This window comes from Rhopilema esculentum, chromosome 5, assembly GCF_057945365.1.
Source record: "Rhopilema esculentum isolate cy_ngs chromosome 5, ASM5794536v1, whole genome shotgun sequence".
Lineage (NCBI taxonomy): Eukaryota > Metazoa > Cnidaria > Scyphozoa > Rhizostomeae > Rhizostomatidae > Rhopilema > Rhopilema esculentum.
The window spans coordinates 9339152-9366251 of NC_142819.1; the positions used below are offsets into that span (position 1 = coordinate 9339152).

General features: G+C 37.3%; 1 protein-coding gene across 1 annotated transcript; it reads left to right on the top strand.

Annotated features, from left to right (window-relative positions):
• The first annotated feature begins 1618 nt into the window (after window positions 1–1618).
• Window positions 1619–25597, top strand: LOC135690133 (uncharacterized). Its single transcript, XM_065207609.2, has 10 exons — window positions 1619–15572; window positions 17078–17304; window positions 17944–18885; window positions 19615–19724; window positions 20898–21068; window positions 21667–21779; window positions 22140–22258; window positions 22726–22821; window positions 23032–23096; window positions 24831–25597. The coding sequence occupies exons 1-10, from the start codon at window positions 6629–6631 to the stop codon at window positions 25039–25041; spliced, it is 10998 nt and encodes a 3665-aa protein (XP_065063681.2). The 5' UTR covers window positions 1619–6628; the 3' UTR covers window positions 25042–25597.
• The last annotated feature ends 1503 nt before the right edge of the window (window positions 25598–27100 follow it).

Sequence of the window (27100 nt, forward strand, 5' to 3'; positions counted from 1 at the left end):
ATATATGTTCACGTTTGTAATTATATTCAATTTTTTTCAATTATATTCAATATTCAAACCTTTCAGCTTTACTAAAAACGAAAAAAGTACTTTGTTTACTAAAAAGATTTTCAGCTCAGCAAATGTCTTTTAGTCGGCTTAAGGTAGGAAGTTCTTTAAGACAGTAATTCTTATTTCGTCGCTTTTCAAGCTTTTTTATTTTCTCGAGTTTGCGCTTTGGTTATTTTTAAATTCACCCTTGGCATTTCCTACGAGTATAACTTCAGATTCATGTGATCATTTTCTTAAGAACTTCAGACTGTCACTGCATCGGTCCACATGTTGCAGAAATTTATGTTGTTGTTGTCTATCACAACACTGCTTTTCTTGACAATACTACGAAATACGACAGGAATATTGCATGACACGACACGACAAGACCAGACCAGACCAGACCAGACCAGACCAGACCAGACCAGACCAGACCAGACCAGACCAGACCAGACCAGACCAGACCAGACCAGACCAGACCAGACCAGACCAGACCAGACCAGACCAGACAAGACAAGACAAGACAAGACAAGACAAGACAAGACAAGACAAGACGAGACAAGACAAGACAAGACACGGCCGACACGATACGACATGTCACGATGCAACACAACGCGATACGACACACGGCACGACATCTAATTTTCTCATGTGATGACCTTTTTTGTAAAATTCACTGAAGTTTCAGCAGCAATTAGTTCAGAAATCAGGCTGTAAAATTGATGAAAATTCCTCACGAAAGGGCGATGTACGTCGATATCGTTGAAAGCGGTAGTTAAAGCTGTTATCATATCGTTACGTTTCTTATTTCAGGGAATCGTAGGGGAATCTACAAACAATATTGCGGGCGAATCATCCCACTTGTTTGAAGACGGGCAAAATGAGGGAGAAATAATCTACGCCAATGCAATCGAGGGTAAGGACCTCAATCTAACAACAACATGGTCAGATGTGAAAAACGAAAAGAAAGGTGTAACAAACAGATTGCTCTCACCAGAAGATGGCAAAGTATGTTATTTTTTAAAGATGTTGTCTTTTGGATTTTAAATTGAAAAGAAATGTCACCCTTTGCAGACTAATTCACATCGTGTCTCCATATTTTACAATTGTGTCTTTCAGATATTAACTCATGAAAATATCAAAAAGAAAATGAGAAGAATCTGATAGGCTCTTTGTTAAGAGATGTATATTGATTTCGTTAACTTAAAGTATACCGGGTTTTTCTTAATGTTTCCTTTTGGCCTGAAGCTTTTGCTTCGCTTTACCAAGTTATTTAAGTAAAATTCCGCCTACGATATACTCTACAGAGTCTACGGAGTCAGTATGTTTTTCGCCATAGTATCCGATGTTGTTACTCTTAGGAGTGTCAGACGAAAAAAACTTTAGTATGCTGTTTCCGCTTTACAGTGCTTGCTTCAAATGTTCTTTATGTCTTTGAAATGAAAGATGTGTTGATTAACTTTTAGGATCCACGAATATCGACTGTTTCGAATGGACCAGTTACCAACTGGGCACAGTATGCGCAAAGCAAAGCAACGGAAGACGTCATCCAAAGTGAAAATGAAGGTAATCTTATAATTTCACTCTTTTCGTGGTTAGGTGAATACGGTATTGTGCACAAGCTTTGGTCCGTACAGTTTTAAACTTATCATAATACTCAAACAAGATGGTCATAAGCAAGGTCGGCTCTTCGTTTCAGTGTCTTGGAATCTGTCGTTATCAAAATAGAAGCTCCAGAATTGTGAGCTTTTTTTTTGTTTCCGCATATTTATGAGGGATTTGTGAGCCTCGTTTGGTCACATTAAGAGTCAATCGTACTCCATTCAGCCACTGTATTCTTTTTCGATTATGGCATGGATATATTGCTTTTCCACTATGCATGAAAAAAGTTCTGTTCTATTGTTATGTTTTGTAGGTAACTGCGTGTAGAAAAGTAGTGATTTTGAAAATGAGCAAAGCTGCCAATTTTCAACTAATCTGCAGATATTCATTTGCCAAAATCTTCTTATGCTAGAGTCACTGCCTGATATTAGCATATAATTATAATTACTTATATATTTGACAAAGGAATAGAAATAGGCTTATTTTTTCAGTTTTCCCTGTGCTCTCTAGACTCACGTGGAAATACTTGATTTTGAAAAAGATTATTTGTTAACTTTTTTTGTTTTTACTCTTCGGTTGACAAACAGAATCCCCAAATCTCTTTGAGGTGTAGACATTGGGGCTCAACTGTTTTATCCGATCTTTTACTTTACATATGTGAAGATACGAAACCAGCATTATTCTAGCAGCTTAGATCAATTCGTCATAGCAGAATTAAGAAATTTATGTAAATATTTTATTTGAAGGCAGGAATGTGTTTCTATTGAAAAAGTAAAATCTTGAATGGTTGATTGTATGTATATATATATCAGTAGTTGGTTAATTGATACCTGGCTGCATCAGTCGGAGAACAGCATTTAATTACGACGATATCCGTTCATATCACTCTGCATTTTCGATAACAGTCAAGACAGGAAAGAGCATCAGCCTTGGTTTCGGATGATACTTATTTAAACCTTGCTGCTTATGCTGTCTTTGGAAACTTCTCAAATACAAAATCTCTCACTTTCTTATAATTACCTATTATTTTTTTATTTATTGTTTCCCTAAGTTATTTTATTGTTGTGTTTTTATCGCAGTTTTCTTATTGTTTTATATTAGTCATACCTTATGTTTCTTTAGATGCTAAGCACTATGCATCTATAAAAATAAGATTAATCAACGATTTTCTCATTATAATTTTGTTATCAATCAAGATGACTCAATTTTACAAATGTTTGTTTTGTAAGGGAAATAGGTCAGGAGTTAGTTATTTTATTACTAAAAACCTTTGGAAACCTCCTAAAAAAAAGCAAACAATGTTAATGATTTATTCCTAGATTTTAATTTAAAAAGGAAGTCCCTCGAAACTAATATTTTGTTTGTTTATATGCCTTTGGAAGCAGAGCTCGTAAAGAACTCTAAAAGCATGGACAGTTTTGAAAATGACTAATTTTTAGAAGCAAATCGGAGAACACCTGAAAAATTCAGGGAATATTGTATGAAATATGTTGCGTCAGGGTGATCTCAGTTAAATTGTTAATGTCTTGTTGGCAATTTCGATTTGTTGATCAAGGAAAATTGTTATAACATGCCTTGCTATAACATATTTGCTACGCTATCTGCTGCATTAACGTTTGCTTTTTCGCTTTTTACTGACCTGCGTGCACACAGTGAATCTTAGTGGAGAATGGAAAGTCTCCTTATCCATAGTCAACATCAACAACGTAAACCATCTTTAAAGCCTAGAACATCGGGGGAACGTAAACCATTTGCGTCTAATGTCAAGGAAAGCCATGAAAGTGTCCGAAGTGTCAGGGAATTTCACACCAGTTATTCTGTACATGTCCCTTGAAAACGGGCTATGCTCAAAACGTCGTTTATTCATTTAATCATTTTTTTCCCTGGTACAATTTACATTCATCGTTATTATAGAATTATATTGTACGGCACTCAATCTAGTATATTTTTAAAGTCCCGTAAAGGTTTTTCAAGAACCGTTCTTGTTACGTCAGATGTCTTTTCAGACAAACATTTTGGTTTGATGACCAGAATATTAACTTTAGAAGGGGGACTTTGTTAAAGCAAGTTTTCTCGGCACCCGGCATTTTAGCGGTAGGGCTCCTGCTTTCTGTTATAGGGGCTCCGCTTCTACGGCACAAATGCGATCGCTGCAGTAATCACACATATTATGAACCATAATAAAGAGACGTTTGGTATATTTTGTTGTAGTTTTCACTAGATTGTTGCAGTTTTTGCAAGATTTACTTCAATTTCTAGTTTCTTGGCAAACTTAAGAATACTCAAAAATAATCTTTGCAAAATTTGTTTGTTATGTTCTTTTAAAAACATGTATTTTCATGATATTATTTGATAATGCTGCTTGGTTGCCAGTTATCGCTATATTTTTATTTTTCATTTTGAAATACCATTGCTTATCTCAACAAAAGACTTACCATTTGATCCTATTCTTTTAAAAATCGAAACTCGATTTTGGGCCCATTAACTTTATATGAGATGGAATTAGCATATCGATGAATGGGTAAACATTCATCTTGGTTGGAAAAACACTCTTGCGACCGGGATGTAAAATACTTTATCACGGAGCGATGGGTCTGAAATTCGACACAAGTGTGAATGCAGAAACTATATTGAATAAGTTAAGTCGCGAGCCAGCACTTATTACACGATGCAGTTTTTAGATGTGGGCTGTTGTACAAGTCATCTCCAAGTTGCCATGCAAAAACTCGTTGGAGCCAAATTATAAATCAAAGTTTAAAAGCTATTTTGTCAAAAGTATTAGCATGTTCATTGTTTTCAGCGGTCACTTCGTCAATGTCTCATTTATTTTAGGTTTTTTCCATTTGCCTTTGAATGTGTTGTCAGTCATTTACTAACTAAAATGGTGTAATTTTTGTTGTTTTCAAAATTCAATATTTGGCATATTAGGATGGGGGCTTTTCGAGGTTGGGAGCTTATTAGCAATTTCTATTTCCAAGGCGGGGGCTTTTTCGAGGGTGGGGGAGGAGTGCTTATACGAGAGAGGCAATTTAAGGTTTGGCATTTTTGTTATGTTTACCACACATTCCCTCTCGCCCCTTCTATTTTATGTTTGATAATTGGCTAGAGATTATCAGGGTTATACAAATAAGAAATGCAAAATTATAGAGCGTGCACAAGGCCTGCTATAAAATGATATTTTCATAAAGCAACAGCTGACCCCAATGATTTATCTCAATACAAATGGTGTATGTGATGAGGATTTTGTGCAAAGGCCCCTCACTTTTTCAGAGGTAAAGTTTTTTGGCCGTCTTTTTTATTATTTTTGAAAGCAGAGTATGATATAAAAAAGAATAAATTGTTTATATACTGCTTGATTTTATTTTATCTATTTACAAACTTATTTATTTGTCTATTATTTGTATCAGTTCAGTAGATAACTTTCTGTATCATTGTAATGTCTGCATTTTCGATATGTAAAAATGGCCTACTGAAAATTCTTGAGACATAGAAGATGCACATTTCTGTTCAGGAAGTAAAATTCTGTCAATCAATTCAACAGCTTCTTGTTATTCACATTGCGGCCACTCTGAACCAAAGGTTGTCCTTTCTTTCTAGTTTTAGCATGACCCTTGACTCCTCCCCTTCCAAATTTTTTCTAAAAATCAACAATCAATGTTTTTCTGAGATTCGTCGAACTTTTTATTCTGAGGGGTATAGTATTTTGTTAAATCATAGTCTTGGAGATGCATTTTTGGCCATTCTAGACGGCTTGATTTAAAAATTGTGTGAGTTAGCTATTGGGGGCATGGGGGTGTGAAATCCCCTTAAAATCGGCGGATTTCAAGGGGGTCTGAACACTCCCCTTGATCGCAATAGCTAGCGATTGCACTGCTGACGCCCTAATGATTTAAGAAAAGATTTAAAGCAATGCCAATTTAAAGCAAAGCAGCTTCAAAATTAAGAAAAAAATTCAAAACAGCCAACACGAACTTCAATTTATTGCATTTCTTGAATTAAAACGAGCTTGCTTTGTCCATCCTACAAATCAGACATCCAACCCTTAAAGCTTTGTTATTGGAGTTTAACAAAAACACTTTCCAAACAGATCGAAATTTCTAGCCAGTGACGTATCTGCTTATCGCTTTGGACTGCCTAAATAATCGTGGGACCTCAAGAAGTTCCATTGATGTCCTATCCATCCATTTCGATAGGCTTTTGTTCTTTATTGTGTTGATTTACAATAGAAATCGAACGCGTGGACAATAGAAGACTGGACCGCAGTGTTCTTATCAACATTCACAACAGTGTTTTCATTTAGTTATTAAAAGATTGGCACAAGAGAAGAAAAAGAAAAACATAACATGCAGAGCAAAGTTATTATTCATTAAAGGAAAATAAATTAATGAGGTTGTGGATCATTGCTATCAGAAAGCCATTTCATCGTTCGTTTTCGTCGCGTTGGAAGCCATTTTTGTTAATGTTGACGATAGGCCTAGGCATGCACAGTCAGCTGAGATTATGGATCGCAAAGTAGATTTTCACATGTCGATGTTACTAAATGATTGGAGGAAAAGGAAATATTGCATAAAGACTCCTGGATAAATAAAATATATTGTTTTACATTTGACGAATTATGTGGCGTACAGGGAGTATTCTCTGTTTATATCCAAATATTTTTGACGTGAAAACTTTTTGGTAGGCCAATCGACAGGTAGGGTTAAAGGTTTAATGTGAGATTGTTTGAGCAGTTGGTGTTTTGTAGCGAAAAGCCTAAAGGGGAGATTATCCCCGTCTAGTTAATTTATTGTTATACAAAAACAAGCTCTTTGTGTTGAAGATATCCCTGTCTAGAAACAGTCTCAGGTTGCCTACCATATTGTGTGTTATCTTTGTTGGTCAACGTGTAATATATGATGGAATTCTTTTCATTTTGCGTAGAAAGAGAGCTTCCTTGCTTTTTCCATGCTCATGTTTCAGAATAAATTGTGATGTTTGGTGACTTTTTTGGATAAGTATGTTTACGCTTGGTGATGTAGCTGATATTCTTGATGATGCCCTTGACATGGGCATAAATATTGTTGATGCATTACACAAGCTTGCAGATGCAGGTGATAAAGGGAAAGTGACTAAGGATAACTGTCGTAACCAGTTAGGATTGTCTGGAGATGGAAGTGGTTTGACACAAACAGATGCTCAAGTCATTAGTACAACTGATACACATGCAAGAGAAAGCTTTCATGGATGTCAGTCAGTTGATGTTATTGATAATAGCAAAGGAAATTCATCAGCCAAAATTGTAACTGGCCATGGAATGAATTATCAAGAACAGTATGGCAAATTTCATCCAGATTCGTCTTCTGGCGTAGAGGATTTAAGTGGATACTCTAAAAGTGACAGCTTTAGTTTTGCAAATGAGCAAAAAGAATCTCCTTTGAAACTGTCAAGTTACAAAATATCAGCTCAGTCTCCAGAGTCTCCAAGCTTGACACGAAAACAGTATGATGGAAATCTTGAATCATTCCAAGAAGATGAATATTATGATACACCATCAAATGATTATAAGTCAAAAAAATGGTCAACAATGTTAGCACTTAATTTAGAAAGTGATGAGCTTGAGCCAATGTTAGTGAGAGATTTTTTAGAATCACCAGTTAAAAAGCCATCTGTTGGTAGCGATGAATCTTCAGATTATGAAAATGAATCACTCACTGATTACCATAAGCCAAAAAGGAAAAGAAGAAATACATATAGCATTGAATCAACACCGGTGAGTGAAGCAGAAGAAAAAGGTCTGCCAATAATTGATGCCCTGGATGACCTCTGTCGGATGGCAGATTGTTTTATAAATGAGAATTGGGATGATATTAGTAAAAAAGAGCAGGAAAAAGAACATAATAACAAGGTGGGGCACGAAGAAATCTTTGGATATTACAGTGAGGAGGAAGAAATATCTCCAACTGCCTCAAGACTAATTGATGAAAAGATCTTTGCATTAGACAGGGAAACTGCAAAAGCACTAGAAAGCTTTCATGTGGCTTCAGGTGGAGGAAATGAATTTGATGAGGAACTGTTACAGGAGGATAGAATGTTGTCAAGCAGATTTCTAGATACTAGTATCCACAATGTTGTAGATGAAAACATTGCATACATTGGGGATCAAGCAAAACTTGTATTGAGATCATTTGAGGCACTTAAATCTCTGAAACAATATAAAAATTTGGGCAGTTTTGTTAGACATGGTGATCAGACTGAGTTAAAGAGTGACTTTTATAACCATAATGAACCTGATGGCTCTGCTTTTTCAATGTCTAATACTGATGTCCAAAGTGTAAGAAAAGAGTCAGACTATAACACACCGTCTGTAAAGCTCAGAACATCTCAAAGGCCAGTTGCTGATATTGGAAGAAATGATACTGATTTCAGTAACCCGGATCTTGCTAGTAATAAGGAACACAGTGATATACAATGTAAAAGCAGTGATCTTACTTCAGAAGTAAACAGAATTGACAAGGTTGGTGATAAATTAGCAGCAGCTTATGTAGAAGAAAGTTTTCCTTGTGAATTCAGAACAGTAAAAGATGTCTTATATGAATATTCTGATGATATCAATACATTTGCAATTGGCAATAAAAAATCTGGAAAAGAGTTTTCGTCACCTTCTTCCACATGCGTTAAAAGGCCTGGAACCTATGTCACTGAAGGAAGTAAAGATAAAGTATTTGCCAGCCAAATTTCTGATCCACCTGATATGACTGATGCTAAAGTTGGCAGTAAGAATAAAGTTGAGAAAGAAATTAAAATAAGAGATTTAGATTCTGCACCAACAAACAAAAAGCAAAGAGCTTCCAATACCTCTGCTAAACCTGCTAGTCATAATCAGTCTGTTGATATAGGTAGTGAGACAACCATAGATGGTTTTTCTGTACCAAGGAGTGAATTTTTGGTAAAGAAGTCAGAGGTTGAAAAAGAACAAAAAGGCAGCAAAGAATGTCAAATTGAAAAACTGAAGTATCCAGGTGATTGGGTAAAATGGCAGACAGTAGAGGATATCATTGAAGAAGGAAGCAAAAATAGGACAAGTTTTTATAGTAATAATGAGAACTTCAGTAGAAATGATCCAGTTGGTAATCGTTGTACCAAACACATCTCTGATACAAATGATACTGACAGTTTACTAGGTAGAAGAAGACCAGGAACTTACACTTTGGATCAAATTCAAATACAGCTATCTTCAGAGAATTCAAGTGATGTAACACAGAATATGCCTAAATCTTTTGAACAAGAAAAGCTTCCTGAATGTGAAAATAAAGATACAATTAATGTTGAAATTTTGCTTGATGATTCCAAAGGAATGACAAAAAAGAGTAATGACAGTCCAGTGAAGGTGCAGCCAAAATTTAAAAGGCCGGGAACTTATGTCTTACACCGAGTTGATGATGAGGATCTTCAGCAGCCAACAGATTCTTTGGCAATTGTTACTGAGACAGAGAGGGAGAAATTTGGACCCATGTATGAAAAGGATTATGTTTATAAACAACAAAAATTGAATGAATCGGGATATGTCAATTCAAAGCAGGTTAAAGGCATTCAAAACAAAGAGGATAGTACATTAGAAAATAAAAAAGGTAGTTTTGTAGACAGGAAAGGGGGTGATGATTGGGTGTGTGATGACAGTTCTATGTTTGATAAACATGAGGGTACTGTGGTCAGAGGTGGAATCAAGAGACCAAACACATTTGTTTTGGAACATGCAGATGAAAAAGTAATTGAAAAGTGTGACACACTTTCAGATTTTTACAAAAATGCTGGAGCGGACATGGTTGATTTTGACTATAGTGATGACTCTGCTAAAATTGGGAGTAATGGATCAGGAAAGAAGGCCAAAAGACCTGGTACATTTGTATTAGAAAAAGAAGATACAAAAAGAACCAAAGAACAAGCTTGGTTATCGAGTGAGAATAGAAATATTCTTGCTCCAAATACTGAAGACAACAGAATTGGTACTGCTTACAGCAGCAGTCAAACTGGAGCAAAGATGAAAAGACCTGGTACTTTTGTGCTAGAAATAGCAGAGAAGAAAGAAACAAATGAGTTGGGTAGTGTATCAGATGAAAAAGGGAAAATAGTTGAAGCTAGAATAGAGGATGACAGTGTTGTTAGTTATGATACACGTGGTAGCACTGTAACAGAGATGAAAAGACCACGCACATTTGTATTAGAGCAATCAGCCAATAAAGGAGCTAAAGAAGGTGCTATATCCAGCAGTAGATTAGATGGAGAAGAAATAAAGGAAGATGATGACAATTATGATGGTGATAGGCCTAGTTCTGCAAAAACAGAAGGAATAGGTAAAAGAAAGAGAATTCCGAGACCCAATACCTTTGTTCTAGAAAAAAGTCCGCACAGCTCGGCTACTGACCCAAAAATTGAAAAATCCGATGTCAGGAATCAGAATGAAGTTGAGATGTCTCTCGATAGCAGCCAAGAAGTCTCATCAAAGCAAAGTGAAGACCTAAGACGTCGAAAACGACCAGGGACATTCATTATAGAAAAGCAAATGCCTTTATCAAATATTACAAATAGTGCAATATACAACGATGGAGACAGGGAAGATTCAGAGGTTATTTCTACTGGGGTTGAAGGTATAGGAGATTGGTTAGTGGAAAATGATTCAAAGCAGGATGGCATAGGAAATGAAGGGAAACCCATTGAAATTGGAAGGGTTAACATTAGAGCTAGAACTCAAAATGACAAGAACACAGAGTCCCACCAACACATCAAATCGAAAAAGTCAAGACCGAGTACATACACAATTGAAAATGATAAGACAGCGAATAAAACGGATGAGTCAATCTCTTATAACATACCAATAGGTTTCGAAGCTGTTGAGATAGAGTTGTTTGATGAAAACCAATTTGATCCTGCTGAGGAAATGAACACGATGGTAGCAACTGAGGCCAACACAATGGAACCAATAGATGATAAAACTGTGATTTCTGATAATATAACAGAAAAAACATCAAATCAGAATTCTGCAGCAGATGAACAAAGTGTTAGAGATACCGAATTGTCAGCAGATACGATTGATTATGAAACTACCAAGGCCTTCCATACAGCACAGAATAAACGTTCGGTTGCTTCTAACACACATCAAGATGAAAGCCGAGAAACTCTAGAAATAATTGAGAGACCATTACATATGAACTGGATAGTATCACAGAAAAAGCTTGATCCCATGAATAAACCAGCAGCTACTTCACTTGATGTCGGTGAAAAATGTACAGATTGTGTAGATCAAAGCTCGGAAGTTAGAGATGAAGTCTCTGACAAAGAAGAAGAAGACGTTATGATCAAAAGCAGTCCAGCTGTAGTTGGAGATAGTGGGATCACAGCCACATCTTCACTCGTTGATTCAGATGGAACAACCCAGTACATTGGACCTTATGATCAGGGCAGTATTGATGGAACTGAAACCAGAGAGACTGAATTTGGCACAAATATATCCAATAATGGTTATGAAAATAAAGAAATCTTTTTAGAGAAAGAAATTTACCGGTCTGAAGAAGGTGACGGCAAGGGTGTGATTGAGCGGGTTTCAGTGGCTAATTTCTCAGAAGAAGAGAGAAAGGAGCAGATAAATGATGACAGCGTCCCGAAAGACAAAGATAATGCAGAGAACAGCATCAGCAAGGGTGCATTTTATAATAAGGAACAGAGAAGCAGATTGCCTGATCCAGATTTGTTTAAAGAACCGAGCGATTACAACGATGGAACGGATTCCAGTATAAAATTTTCATTAACTTCTACGGTTGAAACAAAGGAAGATGCAGAGTTGAATAATAATGAAGTTAAAACAGTTGAAAGGGATTTTTCTTACAAGCCTGATTACATCGAAATGGCAGATGAACATGCTGTTTTATCAATATACGCAGAAAGTGATTGTTGTCCAGATGAGAATCATCACAATGGAACAGCTGTTTTTAATTTTTCAAAAAAACCTGTCGAGGACAGGGTGCACGAATTAAACGCAGATGAGAGCAAGGAAGTTGTAGGCCAAGGTGGGTCTCATAAAAGAGCTTATAATAGTTTGGAAACATTGGTTGATGGCAGTTTAGTGGAAAGATCGCCAAGCGCATTGGTTAGGTTGCCCGAAGAGGAGACATACAGCAATCATGGATCAAAGAACAATCAAATTGCTTCGATTAAGTATCGAGATAATTCATTTACTGAAATTGCAGATGCTAGTAGACCAAGTTGTGAAGTAAATTATAATGATTTAAATGAGTTTAGCGATGATGGCAAAGATGAACAAGGGACAGAGTGTATCGTTTCCTCGTCATGTGTAGCTGAAACTGATGAGGATATGGCTCGAGGCAGAATTGCACTAAAGCTAGAGATTAACATCTCAGACTTGAATGATAATTTTAACGACGGAATTACGACAAGTGAGCGAGATTTTCATCGAAAGGAAAACCAAAAGTCTTGCCAAAGCAAAACAAAGAACAAGAGTGAAGATCTTCACAGTACCGCAAACAGGAAAAGTGAAAGAATTAAGCCGCCTGTTGATGCAAATGCCTCGAAAATTGTGGATAATAGTGAAAACGTCCAGCTGACATTGAAGATTAACAATGGAAAGGAAAGGGCTGGCCCTGATGTTGATTATTCAAGCCAAGGAATAAAATTTGATGTAAACTTTGAGGATGATAGCAAAAAGACAGCTACTTTGCCACATGACTTGAGAAGAAGACTATCTGTTAAAACTCGGAGAAAAGTCAAGGAAAGACCAGGAACCTATGTTTTGAATAGTCCAATTTTTAGTAGAGATGAATATGAAGATGAAGCTGCCTTTAAAAAGTCTCTTGCGAGAAGGAGTCTTGGTTCATCAGAAGATTGCAACTTACAGGAAGAGATCAGAAGGGCCATTGAAGAAGGTCGGTTGGAACTTGAAAAAGGATACGAAGAGAGGAGTTCATTCGAGGAAAACAGTAGTACGTATTGTGCAGCAGCTAATTTGCAAGACAGAAACGCAGCTCAGGATGCAGATAATTCTTATAAATCCGAACATTCAATCAAAAATGTTAAAACTAGAGGAACTTCTTTTCAAGCAAATAAATCACCCAGACCTGGAACTTACGTTTTAGAAAGTCGCGGAGTGGAAAATGTTTCAAGACAACCGAGACTTGTTATTGATGGAGAGTCAAGCACTTTAAACAAGGATGCTTCTGATAGCAAGATTCAGACTACAAAGGTAAATGAAACTATTAATAGTGACCGGAGAGAGAAACCTGTAAAGGCAGAAGTTCATGTTTCAAAACGAGAATCGCTAGAGAAGTTTAGAAAGAGTTTTGAAACACAAAGAATCGGCTTCTTTGTTGATATAAGTCAAGATAAGAAAGATGAGAATGGAGCCGAGTTTGACGTCGAGAAAGAGCAGGTAGAAACAAATAACAGAAAGGAATGTTCTAGGTCCAAAGTTTTTGATGATTCAAAAATTGACAGTTGCGGTGTTGAAGGCTCGGCTGATTCCAAAGCAAAAGTTTTGCATGAAACTTTTGATCGAGATTTGATATGGGACGATGTAAATGAACCGCAAAGTCAACATTTTATATCTCCAGATGACCATGGAGAGAAATATTGTAACGAGATTGGTCTTTCCAAATTCCAAATGAAGAAAAATACTGAAATGGTGAAGAAAATTGATGACATCTGGAAAAACGGCACTGATTGTAGCGAGGAGGACAAAGAGATTAATTCTAAGGTCAATATTTGGATTAGTAAATCAACGGAGGATCAGTCTTCGGCTATTATGATGGTGAATAATTCATCAAGTGTGCTTGATGGTAAAATGTTTTCTGATACTACAGAACATTCAGGTGTTAGGAAAACCAGAGGAATCCAGGATGGAAGCGAGAATCATGGAATGAATGGTTCACCCTTGCTCCCTGGTGAAAATCTTAAAGAGAAGGAAATGGTATCTACAAAGGACCAAGGTGAAGATAGAATTGATGTTGCTGCAAACGAGGCTAGACACGATGACCGTGATTTGGTTTTCGTCAGTGATATGACTAATGAAGAAACTGGATTTGAAAATGGATTTAGTCGCAGACAAAAGCTGGCGCAAGGAGTTGAAGATTTAAACAAAGCCAGATATAAATCCTGGGAAATCACTCCTGATGCAGAAAAAGAGGTTTTGCATAGAATATCATCTCTTAGTGAGCAAGAAATGAGAAAGGCTGCTCCTCCGCTGGACCAATTCAATAAAGATACTGACAGTATGCTTGAAAGGCAATCAAGCGAGAATTCAGGCTTGCAGAGCAGCAGATATATTGAAGAAGTAGCATTGGCAAAAGCGAAGGTGACATCTGATATGCTTAGTGTTCAGCCGAATGAGACAGGCCTAGAAACTATTGGTTCAACTGCAGAACCTTTCAAAAGAAAGAGTGAGTTTTTCGTCGTCGACTGTGAATCATTTGGGGCTGATGTTGGTGCTAGTGAGGAGGAGGTTGGAAAGAGAAAGAAGAACTCGCCTCGAAAAGGAGAGTTTTTTGTTGTAGGAGAAGAGTTTGACGCATCAAAAATAGCAAGGAGGAAAAGTGGAGAACACAAGACCGTTACGCAGCCGGAATTGGGAAAAGAAGCAAGCAAAACGGGTGTCAGAAGAAAAGAGACTTTTGTTGTGAGAAAATCTACTGATTTTGATAAAGAGAAAGACACGAAATTTGATGAATCTTCAGGTTTTCCTGAGAAATCTAATGAAGACGACCTTGAAGAATCGAAAGTCGGATCTCAGGATAAGCAAAAAGCTCACTTTGAAGATAAATCGAATGAAGATTCAGCATTGATAAGCAGTATTGAAAAAGTTGCTACTGTTTCATCTGAAAGAAAATATGAAATGGACAGGGACATAAGGCAAGGTCAAGACGAAACAGTCGCGGAGGATTTTGATCTTTATGTTTCAAATGGAAGCCGGCCTTCAAGTGGGATATCAGAATCACAGTCAAGTTTAGTTGAAGATGTTGAACGGAAATTTGTTAGAGGCGAGAGTGTACTGTCAGATTTCGAAGAATCTGAGATGTGCAGAGATCAGTTTGAAAAGACTGCTGCCGATGCATTGGTCGATAAGAAGCCTTTTGACCGTCAGTTGTCTGATTCTGTGATCACAGTATCCAACAGAAATGCAACGAGAGACGAAAGTGTTGACGTCGTCATGAATTTGGCGGGAAACTATCAGAACAATAGACTCATTGAGAGGCAAGTCTCAGAAAACAGCCGGTTAAGCAATACAGCAATGAAAGAAAGCATGGCGGTCAATACGGCCTCTGCTAGTATGCCCAGTCTTGACAGCGACCTGACAATGAACCCGTTCAAATTACCGAGGGCACAAAGAACGCAGAATCTCGGGCACAGACCCATGAGTTACGATATTAAGCGAAAACCATTGCTGGAAAAGCTGGAAAAATTGTGCACTTTTATGACAAAATCATTGACAAAATTAAATACAATGAGCGAAGATGAATCTGAGATAGTCGTTAGGGTTGATAAAAGGCATGGAAAGGAGGATATGTATTTGCAAAGGAGGTTGTCTCAGGAAACAAGCAAATATCACGCAGATTACGCCAATGGCTCTCATAAACACAAGCGATGTTTAGACGAGAGGGACGAGGAAGCGTCAAGGTCAGATGATGATGATCCTAGTGTATTGCGTGAACATGATGAACACAATGAAGAGGAAATTTATCGGAGTGGCAAAGAAAAGCAATTGAGGCCGTGGGTAGCAGGAGGTGCAAGAATAACTGAAGACTACATGGACCATCATTCTTTGTCGGTAGATTCGCGTCAAGAGCTCAATTCTGTTCATGAAACGAGGTCAGGTAACAGACACTCCAAAGATGCGGGTCATAGTCTCGATCTCAACCGAAAAAACACGCGGAAGCCTCGGTATAAACGAGCAGCAAAAGGTTTGTTTGAATAGGTGATTTATTTGAGATGGCTTTCTGTAGCATGAGTTTTTTTGAGGCGGGGGGTAGAGTGTGCTTTAAGAGTCTTGCTTCCTTGTAAAAATCATAACTTCGATTGCACTGCTCAATCAAGCAATTGATTAATCGCATAAACGTTACGATACTGATCTTCAGTTCTGTACATAGGTGCTTGATTCACTCTTATTTTCCTAAAACAACTTTACCTCAATTGTAAGTTATATAGTTGCCTGATGTTTGCATTATGTGCAAAGCCATCTTGAGGGTAAAGCCATGGTTTCTGCACATCAGATCGTATACACCCATTTCTTAGTTTAAGTATTCGTGGATCCGCTGTGCATCTCCGTATATTGAATGTTGTAGGTAGGTTTGACTAACACCAGTACATAATAGCTAGCTCATTGCTTTTAGCAAAAGAAAAATTTAACAGAGGGTCGAAGGTAATGAGGATGGTCCGCTGATGAAAATCATACCGTGCATTTAGTTTGCTAGGAATGTTCGCAACAAGCAAATTTAATTCCATTAAGTTAATTTTCAAATAAACATGATTCTCGTCTCCGGTTAGCCTTAGTTCGCGCACATTTTATTGCAATAAGTATACTTTTTTTTAAACTGACTTTTCTCATTTCCCAAGCTGAAGGTCAACGATTTCTAAGAAAACTGTACGTCTCAAAGCCTGATCTAATATTCGCTTCATCTGGAAGCTTTGAATATCGATTTCTTAGATTCTGTTCATATTTCCTATATTTTTGAAACTGTGTTTTGGTACAAAGAATGAGTAAAATTTTGAGAATAAGAAAGTTTATAATTTATTATTCAATCATTTTATTAAAGGGGCTGTGTCACGAGGGACATCCCGCGTGGCAACACGCCAGTTTTCGATAGTTGTTTGGGTGAAACAACCTGCGTTCAATAGGAAAACCAATATGGAATAAAACAGTTTTTTGTATCTGTGCTCATCGTGCGAAGCTTTTGCATTTTTGCATGCTTTATGAAAGGAAACGAATAATGAAGGCTCTTTCTTCAGTGTAGTCATTTGATATATTGTATTGTTTCATTTCTTTCTTGACGTTAATGATGCTTTTCATCAGCATTACTTCGTCATTATGTCAAGAAATGTTCCACCATTTGAATCTCTTTTTTTCAAGACAATTTTGCGGTGGAGATACACAAGAAGCATAGAAAGTCTCAACACATGCGCGCATAATGATGGTACCCTTACTGTCTTTCATGTGTTCAGCCGAGCAGGGCCTCCTGCAGGAAATTCTATGTTGGGTAGCCTGTCATGTTTCATCGTGTTTATATGTGTCACGTTTCAACCAGCCATTCAGTTTATATGTAATGTCATAGATATTTGATGCGTGTATAGTTTGGGTATATTTTTAAACTCTTTCGGTAAGCAACCGATTCTTTTCGTGTTATTGGTAGAAATCTTATACCAGTTCATTGTATTTGGAAAGCTTTAGAGGTTTCTGTTTGTATTTTAGATGATCGTGGAAACGAATCACAGAGAGAGTCGCTTGCGCCACGGCTAGCTGTGTTGAAAATGCAGCTTGAGGAGAAGCGAAGACATATCGAAGAGGAGAAGCGGAAAATGATGCACCAGTGGAACGAGGAGCGTACGAAACTGGGACAACAGGCCTTTTGGCTTGCTGTTGGAAAAGAGTCCAATCTGGAGCAAGAGAGACGAGAGCAAGAGAAGCAAGCAGCTCTGGTATATTTTTTATTTTTGATTCTTTACATCTTCGTTTCATTGCGTACTCATACTGTTTTACAGCTTATCCAGTTTATGAAGGGGCAAGAATATATGTTATATTTACAATATAAATATATACATCAAGTAAAATCGAAAGTAAACTATTTACAGAACATGTAATGGCCTAACTGTATAGATAGTGAAATGTAGCAGAATGTAAGGTATGAAATTTTTTAGGCACAACTTTCTTCGTCTTTGATGAAGGATGGTTTTGTTTGGATGGTCTACCATGCCAAAATATTGTGATTTCCACCCTTTACTTGAACTTAAAACATTTTAAAGAATCTTTTCTGCACTGAGAACCGGTATAATTTCTGCAATCTGGAAAGTTGTTGAAATCTGTTGGTATCTACAATTTCTACTTGGAGCTTGGCCATAAAAAGATTGTCTCAAATTAATATGCTCCCCTAAGCTTTCGAATAATTTTTTGCAGCAAAGACCCTTCGAACTAGTATTGTTAATGAAAGAATTTTGTTGCGAAAAGTTGTTATCAGCAACTTGTTTTCATACAGCAAATCAAGTTAAGTTATTGGAAAATTTGTAATTCATTTATTTTGCCCCATTTTTCTTTGATGGGAATTTTCACTCCATTTGTAGGATGCTGAAAAAAAGAAGAAACCCGGTCTCATATTTTTTCCTTTTTCCGACGAAAATGACCCAGCAAAAGCTTTAGGTAATCAAAAAGCGAAGAGAAACATTTTGGAGTCTCCCCCTAATGAATGTTCGACCCCCCTTACCCCGATACCCAGTCAGGACCCTGGCAATCGTACTCAATCATCCACAACTTCGGACTACCCAGTGCGTGAAAATCGTGTCGGCTCTACTACAATTATGGAAGCAAGCACGATAGGAGAACAGAGTGCAGCATTTTCGTTGCCTAAACGCACCAGTTATGAAGCGCTTGAGGCTGAGAATCAATCGGGCGAACTGCATGGTCAGGTGTTCGTCAGTCCTAGAGTACAATACCAAAGTAAAGAACAGAATGCATATACCTCTGACTCCAGACATCACGTGGCGATGCCACAGTCTGGAAATGAACCTCATCAGTCGTCGCGACTTGACGACCGTGGTTTTGAAGACGCTTCTACTAATAATACCGGACGTCGTACAGCTTGGACGGATCCTTACGTAGTAAAACCGGATGACTTTCCACCATACCAAAAAAGTGTTGATGGAAGACTAGATACCCGACCCGGTTATAGCCCAAGGAGTGAGTATATCAACACGGATGAAGTAATAAGAAAAAATAGCTATGAAGAACCTGATGACATTACAAGAAAACATGTTGAAAGCCAAGCCAGGGCTCATTATGAGCCTCCTCCGGATATTGAAGGACATGCAGCGGCTGGTTCTTTGAGAAAAGAGTCTCCAAGAGAAACTGCAATGTTTGCATTACAAAACGAGGACGCGATAAGCGAAGGGGGAACTCCGAAGGAGAAGGGCATTGCAATGGTTATTCCGGGTGATGATATCTTGGCAGCTGGTCCTAGTGGCAAAACGATCATTGAGATAACGGATGACATCGAGTCGACGCAAACGGTAATCATTTGTTTTTCTCGGGTTTCTTAAAATAGGCCACAGTCGTTCTTTGCATATAGCGTCAACTAACGATATTATTATACAAACAGACACTCTATCAAGTATTCCTGGTTTCCTATATAAAATGCTTTTGGATGCCTTATCAGTTATGGCTAATCTTACACTTTGAGTTCAAAGAAGCTTGAGTTTCAACAAAATAGTGCTATTACAAAAGCTGCTTAAAATCAAGTTAGAAAATGCAGTTTGTATTGATATATGTATTGATAAAATGGCACAAGGCTTATGTGGCATTAAGAACTGTATAGCGAGCATGCAGAGATTTTAGGGAGCATCCCAAATTGTTTCATTATTCCATATATTGCTACTAGCATGCACTGGAATAGTGGAAACACAGAATACATGCATGGGATGTAAGAAAAGCAAGTGAATTTTAAGACAAAATAATTAAGTGCATCGTGTTAATGTTTACCAACCCAAAATTCAAAGTCTGCTGCATATCTTTTGCTATAATGCTATAAATCTTAATGCTATTTATGAATACTATGCTAGCAAGCCCTTTTTACTGCCTTTCTGTCATATTCTTTGTGGGCTATAATATGCTAATCGTGTAGAATTTCTTGTGTTTTCCAAGATGTCATACGCTTGAGAAGCAAATCTAGTAGATTAATTATCAAGAAATGCAACCAAGCTGCTGCTACTTTTATAATAAATGAATTCACTTTTCTGCAGACACTCACGCCAGAGCAACAAAAGAAGAAAGAGAAATTTATCCAGAACAGACTGAAACGACAACAGGAAGAGAAAGCAAAGAGGGAGGCGGAGCAGGAGCGAAAACGAAGGTAAGTCTTGAAGTAGTCTGAATTTGGGGCCATCTAGAACATCTGCTTCTCCAGTGTAATGCCTGTTTCTTACTTACATTATCTACTCTCTTCAAAATCAGTCATATTCAAATTCTCTCTTGTTAATGTATAGTTTGTTTTAAAAGAATGTGCCGTGCTCTTTTTGGGTAAATAACAGTTTTGACAATATGATAATTTTTAGACATCTTATCTGCAATGAGAGTGCGTGGTATCCCTCCCACCTCACAAAAGATGTGGCTTAAAGGCACTGTGTCCCGCCAGTCAACCGTTCATAGTTAACAATAGGTGTTTTATTGTTAGGGCAGGAACATGAAGAAAAACAACTTCGTTAACAAAACATAACTTTTATTATATGCAACGTCAAGCGTTTGTAAGCAACGTACCATACATACCCCTGGCAAAATACATACCCCTGGCAGTCACATCACGTGACCTTAACACGTGGGGACTGGACACGAACCTTTACAACAATAGGCTTTGCAGCGCGTTTGTGATCGAGTTTGTGATACGTAACAACAGATCTATTGTATAGTTCAACCAATAGGAAAATTAAATGGCCTGCGAAATGTGTTGGGGCAAAGTGCCTTAAAAGGCTTATGCGCAACCGTCATGCTTAGCGGCAGCTGCCATGAGAATCTGACTGTGTTTTGTATTTACATGCAGTACGATATAAGGCCGGTTTTGGAATTAAAGTCGCAAAGCATGCCGGTTGCGCCTTTAACAATTGTTTGCATATTGCTCTTGTAATTCTTATGCTAGAGGCTCGTGAGATAATTCTACTTAGGCAAAACGCCGTTTATGCCATTCTGCCTGAGCAAATTACTCCCACACGCTGATTTCAGGTCATTTATTCAATTTGTCGTTCATTGAGCAAAACTGAACATGTTTGCTGAGAGCAATGTTTTGTCTATTTGACCACTTATTTGTGTCTTGCACAGCCTTGCACAGGCTTGCTCAGTTGTCTTGGTTTCCATCAAAACTTTTAAAAGAGCTCCTTAACATCCAATGGGTTTTTGAGTAACTGTTGTGTTTGTTTCTTTGCGACGCAATGCTGAGCACCACGCGATTCTTTCAAACATTGCTCAGTGAAAGTAGAGCTCTTTTGGCCACGGATTAAAAAAACTAAAAGGCTCTGACACGTTTTAAATCTAGAAAAGAAGAGAAAATAAAGGAGAGAAAAGCTCAATTGGAGAAGAAAGAAGTTGAAGAGCAGGAGAGATTAAGGAAACAGAAGCAGGAAGAGGAAACGCTGAGAGGAAAATTGAGGGACCCTGAAGAAGTAGAGTGTGCCCCTTTCCGCCTTCCAAGAAGGGACGAGCAATGGTATGCATATATGATGATTTACCATAGTTAAATTATATGTGTGATATCTTTAAAGTATATTATTGCATACAAGTTCTATAGTTAGTAACACAAGGACTATTTGAAAGTACCCATGTACCACTTCCCTTGGGTTTAAGCCCGAGAAAAATAACATCACAGGAATTGTAATTGTATTGATTTTGTTATGCTCTGTATTGGTATGTTCTGCAACCTAGAACATCATCACCATTGCCCTACCTCATAACACTTTCATTCCACCACCACCACCCACGCTCTCTCACTCGCCACTCTTCCCTCTTCCACTCTCATTACCTATTTCTTCTAGGCTGCGCTGCATTCACACCATTCAACACCCACCAATCTGACATCACAATCGCCCATTTTAATTTGTGCACTTTTTACTTTTGCTCTGATGAAGTCCCGTATGCCAGGGTGAAGTGCATGTTCTTTACTTTACCTTTGAAAACTAAAGCCTCTTTACTATGGAAAGAAGAACTCATTCTACAAGGTGACTTTGCGGAGAACATTTTTTTATTGTGTGTACGATATTGTTTGATATGTAAGTAAACTCACAAATTGTTCATCTGTAATTTTCTAGGGGTACACCTCCCGGCAAAAAACAGGGAACACCTTCCGGAATTTCGAGAAGCCCGCTTTTAGGACAGGTCGAGGACAATCCACCCCAACAATCAAGCTTTGCGGAGTACAAAGGTTATTATTTTCATAATTGTTCTTTTTTTATTTTATTCTTGAATGTGTACATTGTTCGTGACAGCGCTAGAATGAAACAATGCCCTGAAAAATAGCGAACTGAAGGATTTGTGCGAGACGTAAAATGTTTCAAGAATGATATAGATCTTGACATCAGGCAATCAAAAGTGAAGCAGCCATCATTTATAAAAAAATTCCTGTTTATTGTATAATACCCTCATGCTTAAAGAATTTTCCTGAATTCACCAAGGTTCTTGTGCAATGTATTGTTATGCGGGTATTTATTTCTCTATTTTTTTGCTTGGGAGCACCGTTTTAGCTTGCTGCCCTGTGTTGACGCCGCTCTCATTGTTTTTCCAGGTCCTCCAGTGTATGTAAAGCCAACGGGAAAATCAAATCGTCAGATTATAGTCAACGCCATCTCTTACTGCTGCTTGTCTGGGGAAGTGAACAAAGAGGCAAAGGAGAAGTCATTGCAGGTATGACCGGCTGAATACTATGTCCTCTAGGGTAGGCACGACATATGAGATCCGAACAACTCTTTATCTGTGCCTGAAGAAGCGATAAACAAGTCACATATGACACTAATGTCAATCTTCGAAATTGCACGAGAGGAGAATTTGATACAAAATAGTTAGACAGATTATTTCTGAGTTTAGCAAAATTTGAATTTTGTCCACGTGGCTTTCTTGTAATGTAATTTGGGTCAGTTAACTCTTCTCGAGTCATAGGAGAGGAGGTGTAACTTTTTAGGTATTGCTGGTAAGTTGGTGTTTGTTTCAGGAAAGGAGAGCGATCGTTTCTTTGAAGAGTAGGTTTTAGTCCCATCTTATATTACTGAAGCCGGGACGGTCATTACATCCTAATTGAATGTTGGTTCACTCAGTTCACTCACTGAAACAAGGCCAGTGGTGTTCGTGTATTAAGTCGGCTCTGTTTCTTGCAGGTTTTATCACAATCAAATGCCACCCACTTCTTTGTATTGTTCAGAGATGGTTTGAAGTTCCGAGGTCTCTACACATATGTACAGGAGGTTGACGAGGTAGGTTTCTCTGAATGCCAATATTCTTTGCTCTGAAAACCAACCTTCTTAAAATTTTGTTTTCTTTTTGGCAAATGAATAGTGAATCATTGCCTTTCTCTGTTTTAGGTTTCTTTTTTGATAGATGTATAATTTTTCGCACGCAAATGAATACATAGCAAGTGTTAATTTAAGATGAAATGAAAATAATTTCAAGTCTTTTATTTTTAGGCCCACAAGATTTACGGTGTTGGCCCGAAAGTGATTGTCAATAAAATGATCGACAGACTGTTTAAGTGAGTGGTAGTAGCCATATACACTTTGATTCGACTGATTCTAAGTACAGTATGCCTTGATAATGTATAGATGTTTATTTTTAGGTGTTAAAGCGCCTCACAGACCACAAGATCGCTGTGGCATTATACGGCAAAAATTGGCTTTAGTTGTAGTCTTTGTTTTGGTCCTTGTTTTGGTCTTTGTTTTGGTCTTTGGTATTTGTTTTGGTCTTTGGTATTTGTTTTGGTCTTTGTTTTGGTCTTTGTTAGAATCTAAGGTAGAATCAGATACCCAGGTGTGACAAATGGGAGTGATTACCTCTCAGTTAAACGAGGGTTCTTTTAGTACCAGCATGTGACGTTTATTCTTTTTAACGTGTGTTTTGAAGCAAAGGCGAAATCAGATACCCAGGTACAGTAAAGTCCCGCCTTTAAGAAACTGCATTATAAGAAACTCAGGCCTGATTTTGCTAAAAAAACATCCCTCTATAAGAAACCCTCCAGGCTGGTTCATACACAGTTTCCTTTAAAAAGGTAAATAGTATTATTATACGGTTTATATATTTTGATGTTTCTTCAAAGCTATGACTGACAAGTTTTCAACTGCTTTATAAACTTAAAAGAAAGATAGATCAACATGCAGAGACAATTTTGCAAATTTGATACTTCTGGGACATTCCAGGGTGTACATCCCTTGAGGCATTGCCTTACTTGTTAATAAATGATAATGATGTACATATATAATGTTAGCATTCTATTGGCATAACATTATTTACTGTGTGTCTTGCTATTTGGATTATGTGGCTTTTGAACCTTCTAAATTACGAAGTTTTAGTTTGCTTAACCATATCTTCCAATCAAGCTTAGGCTAGATAACTAACTCAAAACTAGTAATCTTTGAAAGCCTTCTTATAACATCTTTGCTGATGATTCTTAGCTCTTCACGCAAAGTCTTCAAGTACATTTTGTTTCCTGTTAGTCTGTAATCGACAGGGAACTGAGGCTCTTTGCATTCACCTGCATTAAATCTGGATCCAATACACTCAGCTTCTAACTCTCCATAATCATCAAGAAATCTACTGAAAATGGCAGATAGCTCTATTGGAACATGACCAAGAATACAGCTTGATTCTTGTATACTCCAATAGCGCAAATATCATGAGGATTATCCCTTTCGTTTTCACAATGCAGGATCTCTCCAATGTGGACATCATACTGTTTATAAGCATGATAACCGCGAACACTTGATTCGGCATAAAACTGAAACTGAGTTTGCCATGTTAGACAGCAAATGAAAATCGGCTTTTAAATCAACAATTATGGCCTAAGGCTAAATGTCATATCATGTGGGGAGATAGAGCCTCCTTCTGACGTGCGCCTTGACTTGATTTGTTGATTTTTACCTTTGCACTTCGTACAGATGACATAGATAAATTACCCGCCAAAACATAGCTAACAAGGTCGACCACGAGCAGGCAAAACATCGTGAGCTCAAACAAAGTGCGTTGGGTTGTTTTAATAGGCTGATCGAAATAGGCTCAATAGGCTGATCGAAAAAAGTTGGTTTAATTAAAGGCGAGACTTGAACTGTATATAGATGTTTCTTATACCATGGTACATATACCCTGTTTTGAAAAAGTGTGTTTGCAAGTAAGAAACCAATCAGGCTGTTTTAGGTATGACTGCATTTCAGTTGAATGATGTTCCTTTTAAGACAAACCAATAGAGTTTATTATATTTAATGTGTCTTTATAGGTATAGCAGTGGTGCGAAGTCGTTCACTCAAATACCTGCGAAGTCACTGTCGATTCAAGTGGATGGTATTCAGATTAATAAAGAGTGCTGGAGTCAAGGCAAAGGAACAAAACTTCCGTCGAAAACAGACTCGAACTTAAGAAAGGGAGCAGCCACAAGCTCAAAGTCGGATTTACTAAAAAAGGGCTCCCCAAAACCAGTCAGAAGGTAGTATTGGATTGTTTACAACATAGATCTGACATAGTTGAAACTAGTAATACCACATAGATCTGACGTATTTTTTGTCATAATCCTGGAAGGGCCAGTCAATATGGAAAAACTGAACACTGTATTGATCATTCTAGCAATCAACCCCAGAGATAAGGAACAAATGAATTAAATGCCAATACGCACCGAGAAAATGCCCACAAATTAAGCATCATGTAAATAATGTCACCCTCTTAAACCAGAAGTAATATCATTTTGATCCATCGCAAATTCCTGTTAAATGCTCGAAAACATTTTATATACTTACGTTCATTAAGTCTCCAAACATTATTCTCGATGATGCTGGACCACAAATAATTGTCGGCCGATAATGTTAGTTAAAGTTCTGTTGAGATTGAATTCATTTTGTTAAGCCTACTCTTCAGTACTCTGTATTATCATTTTCGTTATGTTGTTGATATATTTTTGCACAGAAAGGTACGTGTAGAGGGTTTAGTTTCTTGTATAAAAGTTTATTTGTCAATAGTTGTTTAATAAGCATCAGTTATCTTTTTGTAGAACTCTGCCATTTGTATTATTTTGTGCTTGAAAGAGCCTCTTTGAGAATTCTGTTATTCTATAGCTTACATGAAAAAAACGAAACTCTATGATAATGCATTATTCTTGAATTCATATCATTCAAGAGTATTGGAAACCCCTTTGCATACTGCCTGTTTAGGCCTTCTTCTGTAGAACAAGCCAAACAAATGTATTTAAATGCTGTAATTCTAGTATGTTACTTCAAAGCAAAAATGCCTAGATTTCATCCAAATGCTAACTGTAATATTTGAAAACATGCAAAAATATTTCACAACTTGTTCAAAATCTAGGATTTCTTAAAATTTTCTTTTCAGAGACTGCTTCCTTTTTTTATTAAATTCGCGGGCACATTTTGCAAAGCAAATCTACAGGGTGAATTGTAGATGACCCTTGTACACTCTTTATTTGTAAGAACAGTTTTATCAAAACACGAGCCTTAAAATGTGTCCAAAATCAAAAACAGAGCGAAGACAAGCGAAGGCTGAGATACTGCAAAAAGTAATTTTGATCAACATTTTTTTGCAGATGCAATTAAATCATTGGTATGACTTGTCAAAAATTGTTCTTAAAATCATTTTGATAAAGGAGATATATTTCGAAGTGGTGTTTATCTTTGGCTAATTCTATTTAAAGCGACACATGATTCAATGTTGTTCTGCAGTAAAATATTGAATCTTGTCCTATATCTTTCATAATTTGTGACTTACTCCATAATAATTTTAGAGCACATTAAGAACGGGAAAAATTAAAAGCAGCCAGCCCGAACCTCAAATTACTGGCTCGTATGTAAAAACAGTGTAAAAGGTATTTCAGCAAGGAAAGAGGATTAAAAGAAGAGTGTAGTCCTGAAGCCTCCCAAAATTTAGTAAATGGATTTAGTAATAAGCTAGGCGGTTCTGTTCAGTTAATTTTAGGCTAATATGCCTGGCAACTTTTCCCCTTTGTATTTCTTGTCGTGTTTGTATGTTTGTCGGTATATATCATGACGACAATATAGGCAAGTCATTGAGTTATTGATTCACATAGATTTCTTAGCGGGTCTCTTAGGCTCTGAATCCTATTGCAGGCTTCGCGCAACCGATTTCAAACTGGAAAGGCCATTAATAAAAATCAAATTGTCCTTTCAACCGCGTAGCCCCCACTGTGTCTGTGTGTCTTTCTGTAATGTACAAGTTTTTATATATGAAAGTTTGGTCTTATTTAAACCTTTTATTTAGATAAATTTCGGTGGGCAATGACCCCCTAGCTCCTTCTGGTGTGAGTCCTGCATTAGGTTTTCTGCAGTGCAGCCAGATCTAGCATAATATAATGCTTTGGCATAATTTTGACGAAAACTCGTCATTTAGCATAAAAATTGGCATAATTTGAAATCCAGCATAATTCTTGCATAATTTTGAAACTTTGTTAACAACTCTTTTCATCATCATTGTAGCTTCAAAGCAAATCTGCTACGGGGGAGGGCACGAACTAATTAAAAATGAACC

Coding starts and splice junctions, on each gene's coding strand:
- LOC135690133 (XM_065207609.2), top strand. CDS start 6,629: ATGTTTACGCTTGGTGATGTAGCTGATATTCTTGATGATGCCCTTGAC. Junction 17,305..17,943: donor AAGAGAAGCAAGCAGCTCTG/GTATATTTTTTA, acceptor CTCCATTTGTAG/GATGCTGAAAAAAAGAAGAA. Junction 18,886..19,614: donor ACATCGAGTCGACGCAAACG/GTAATCATTTGT, acceptor ACTTTTCTGCAG/ACACTCACGCCAGAGCAACA.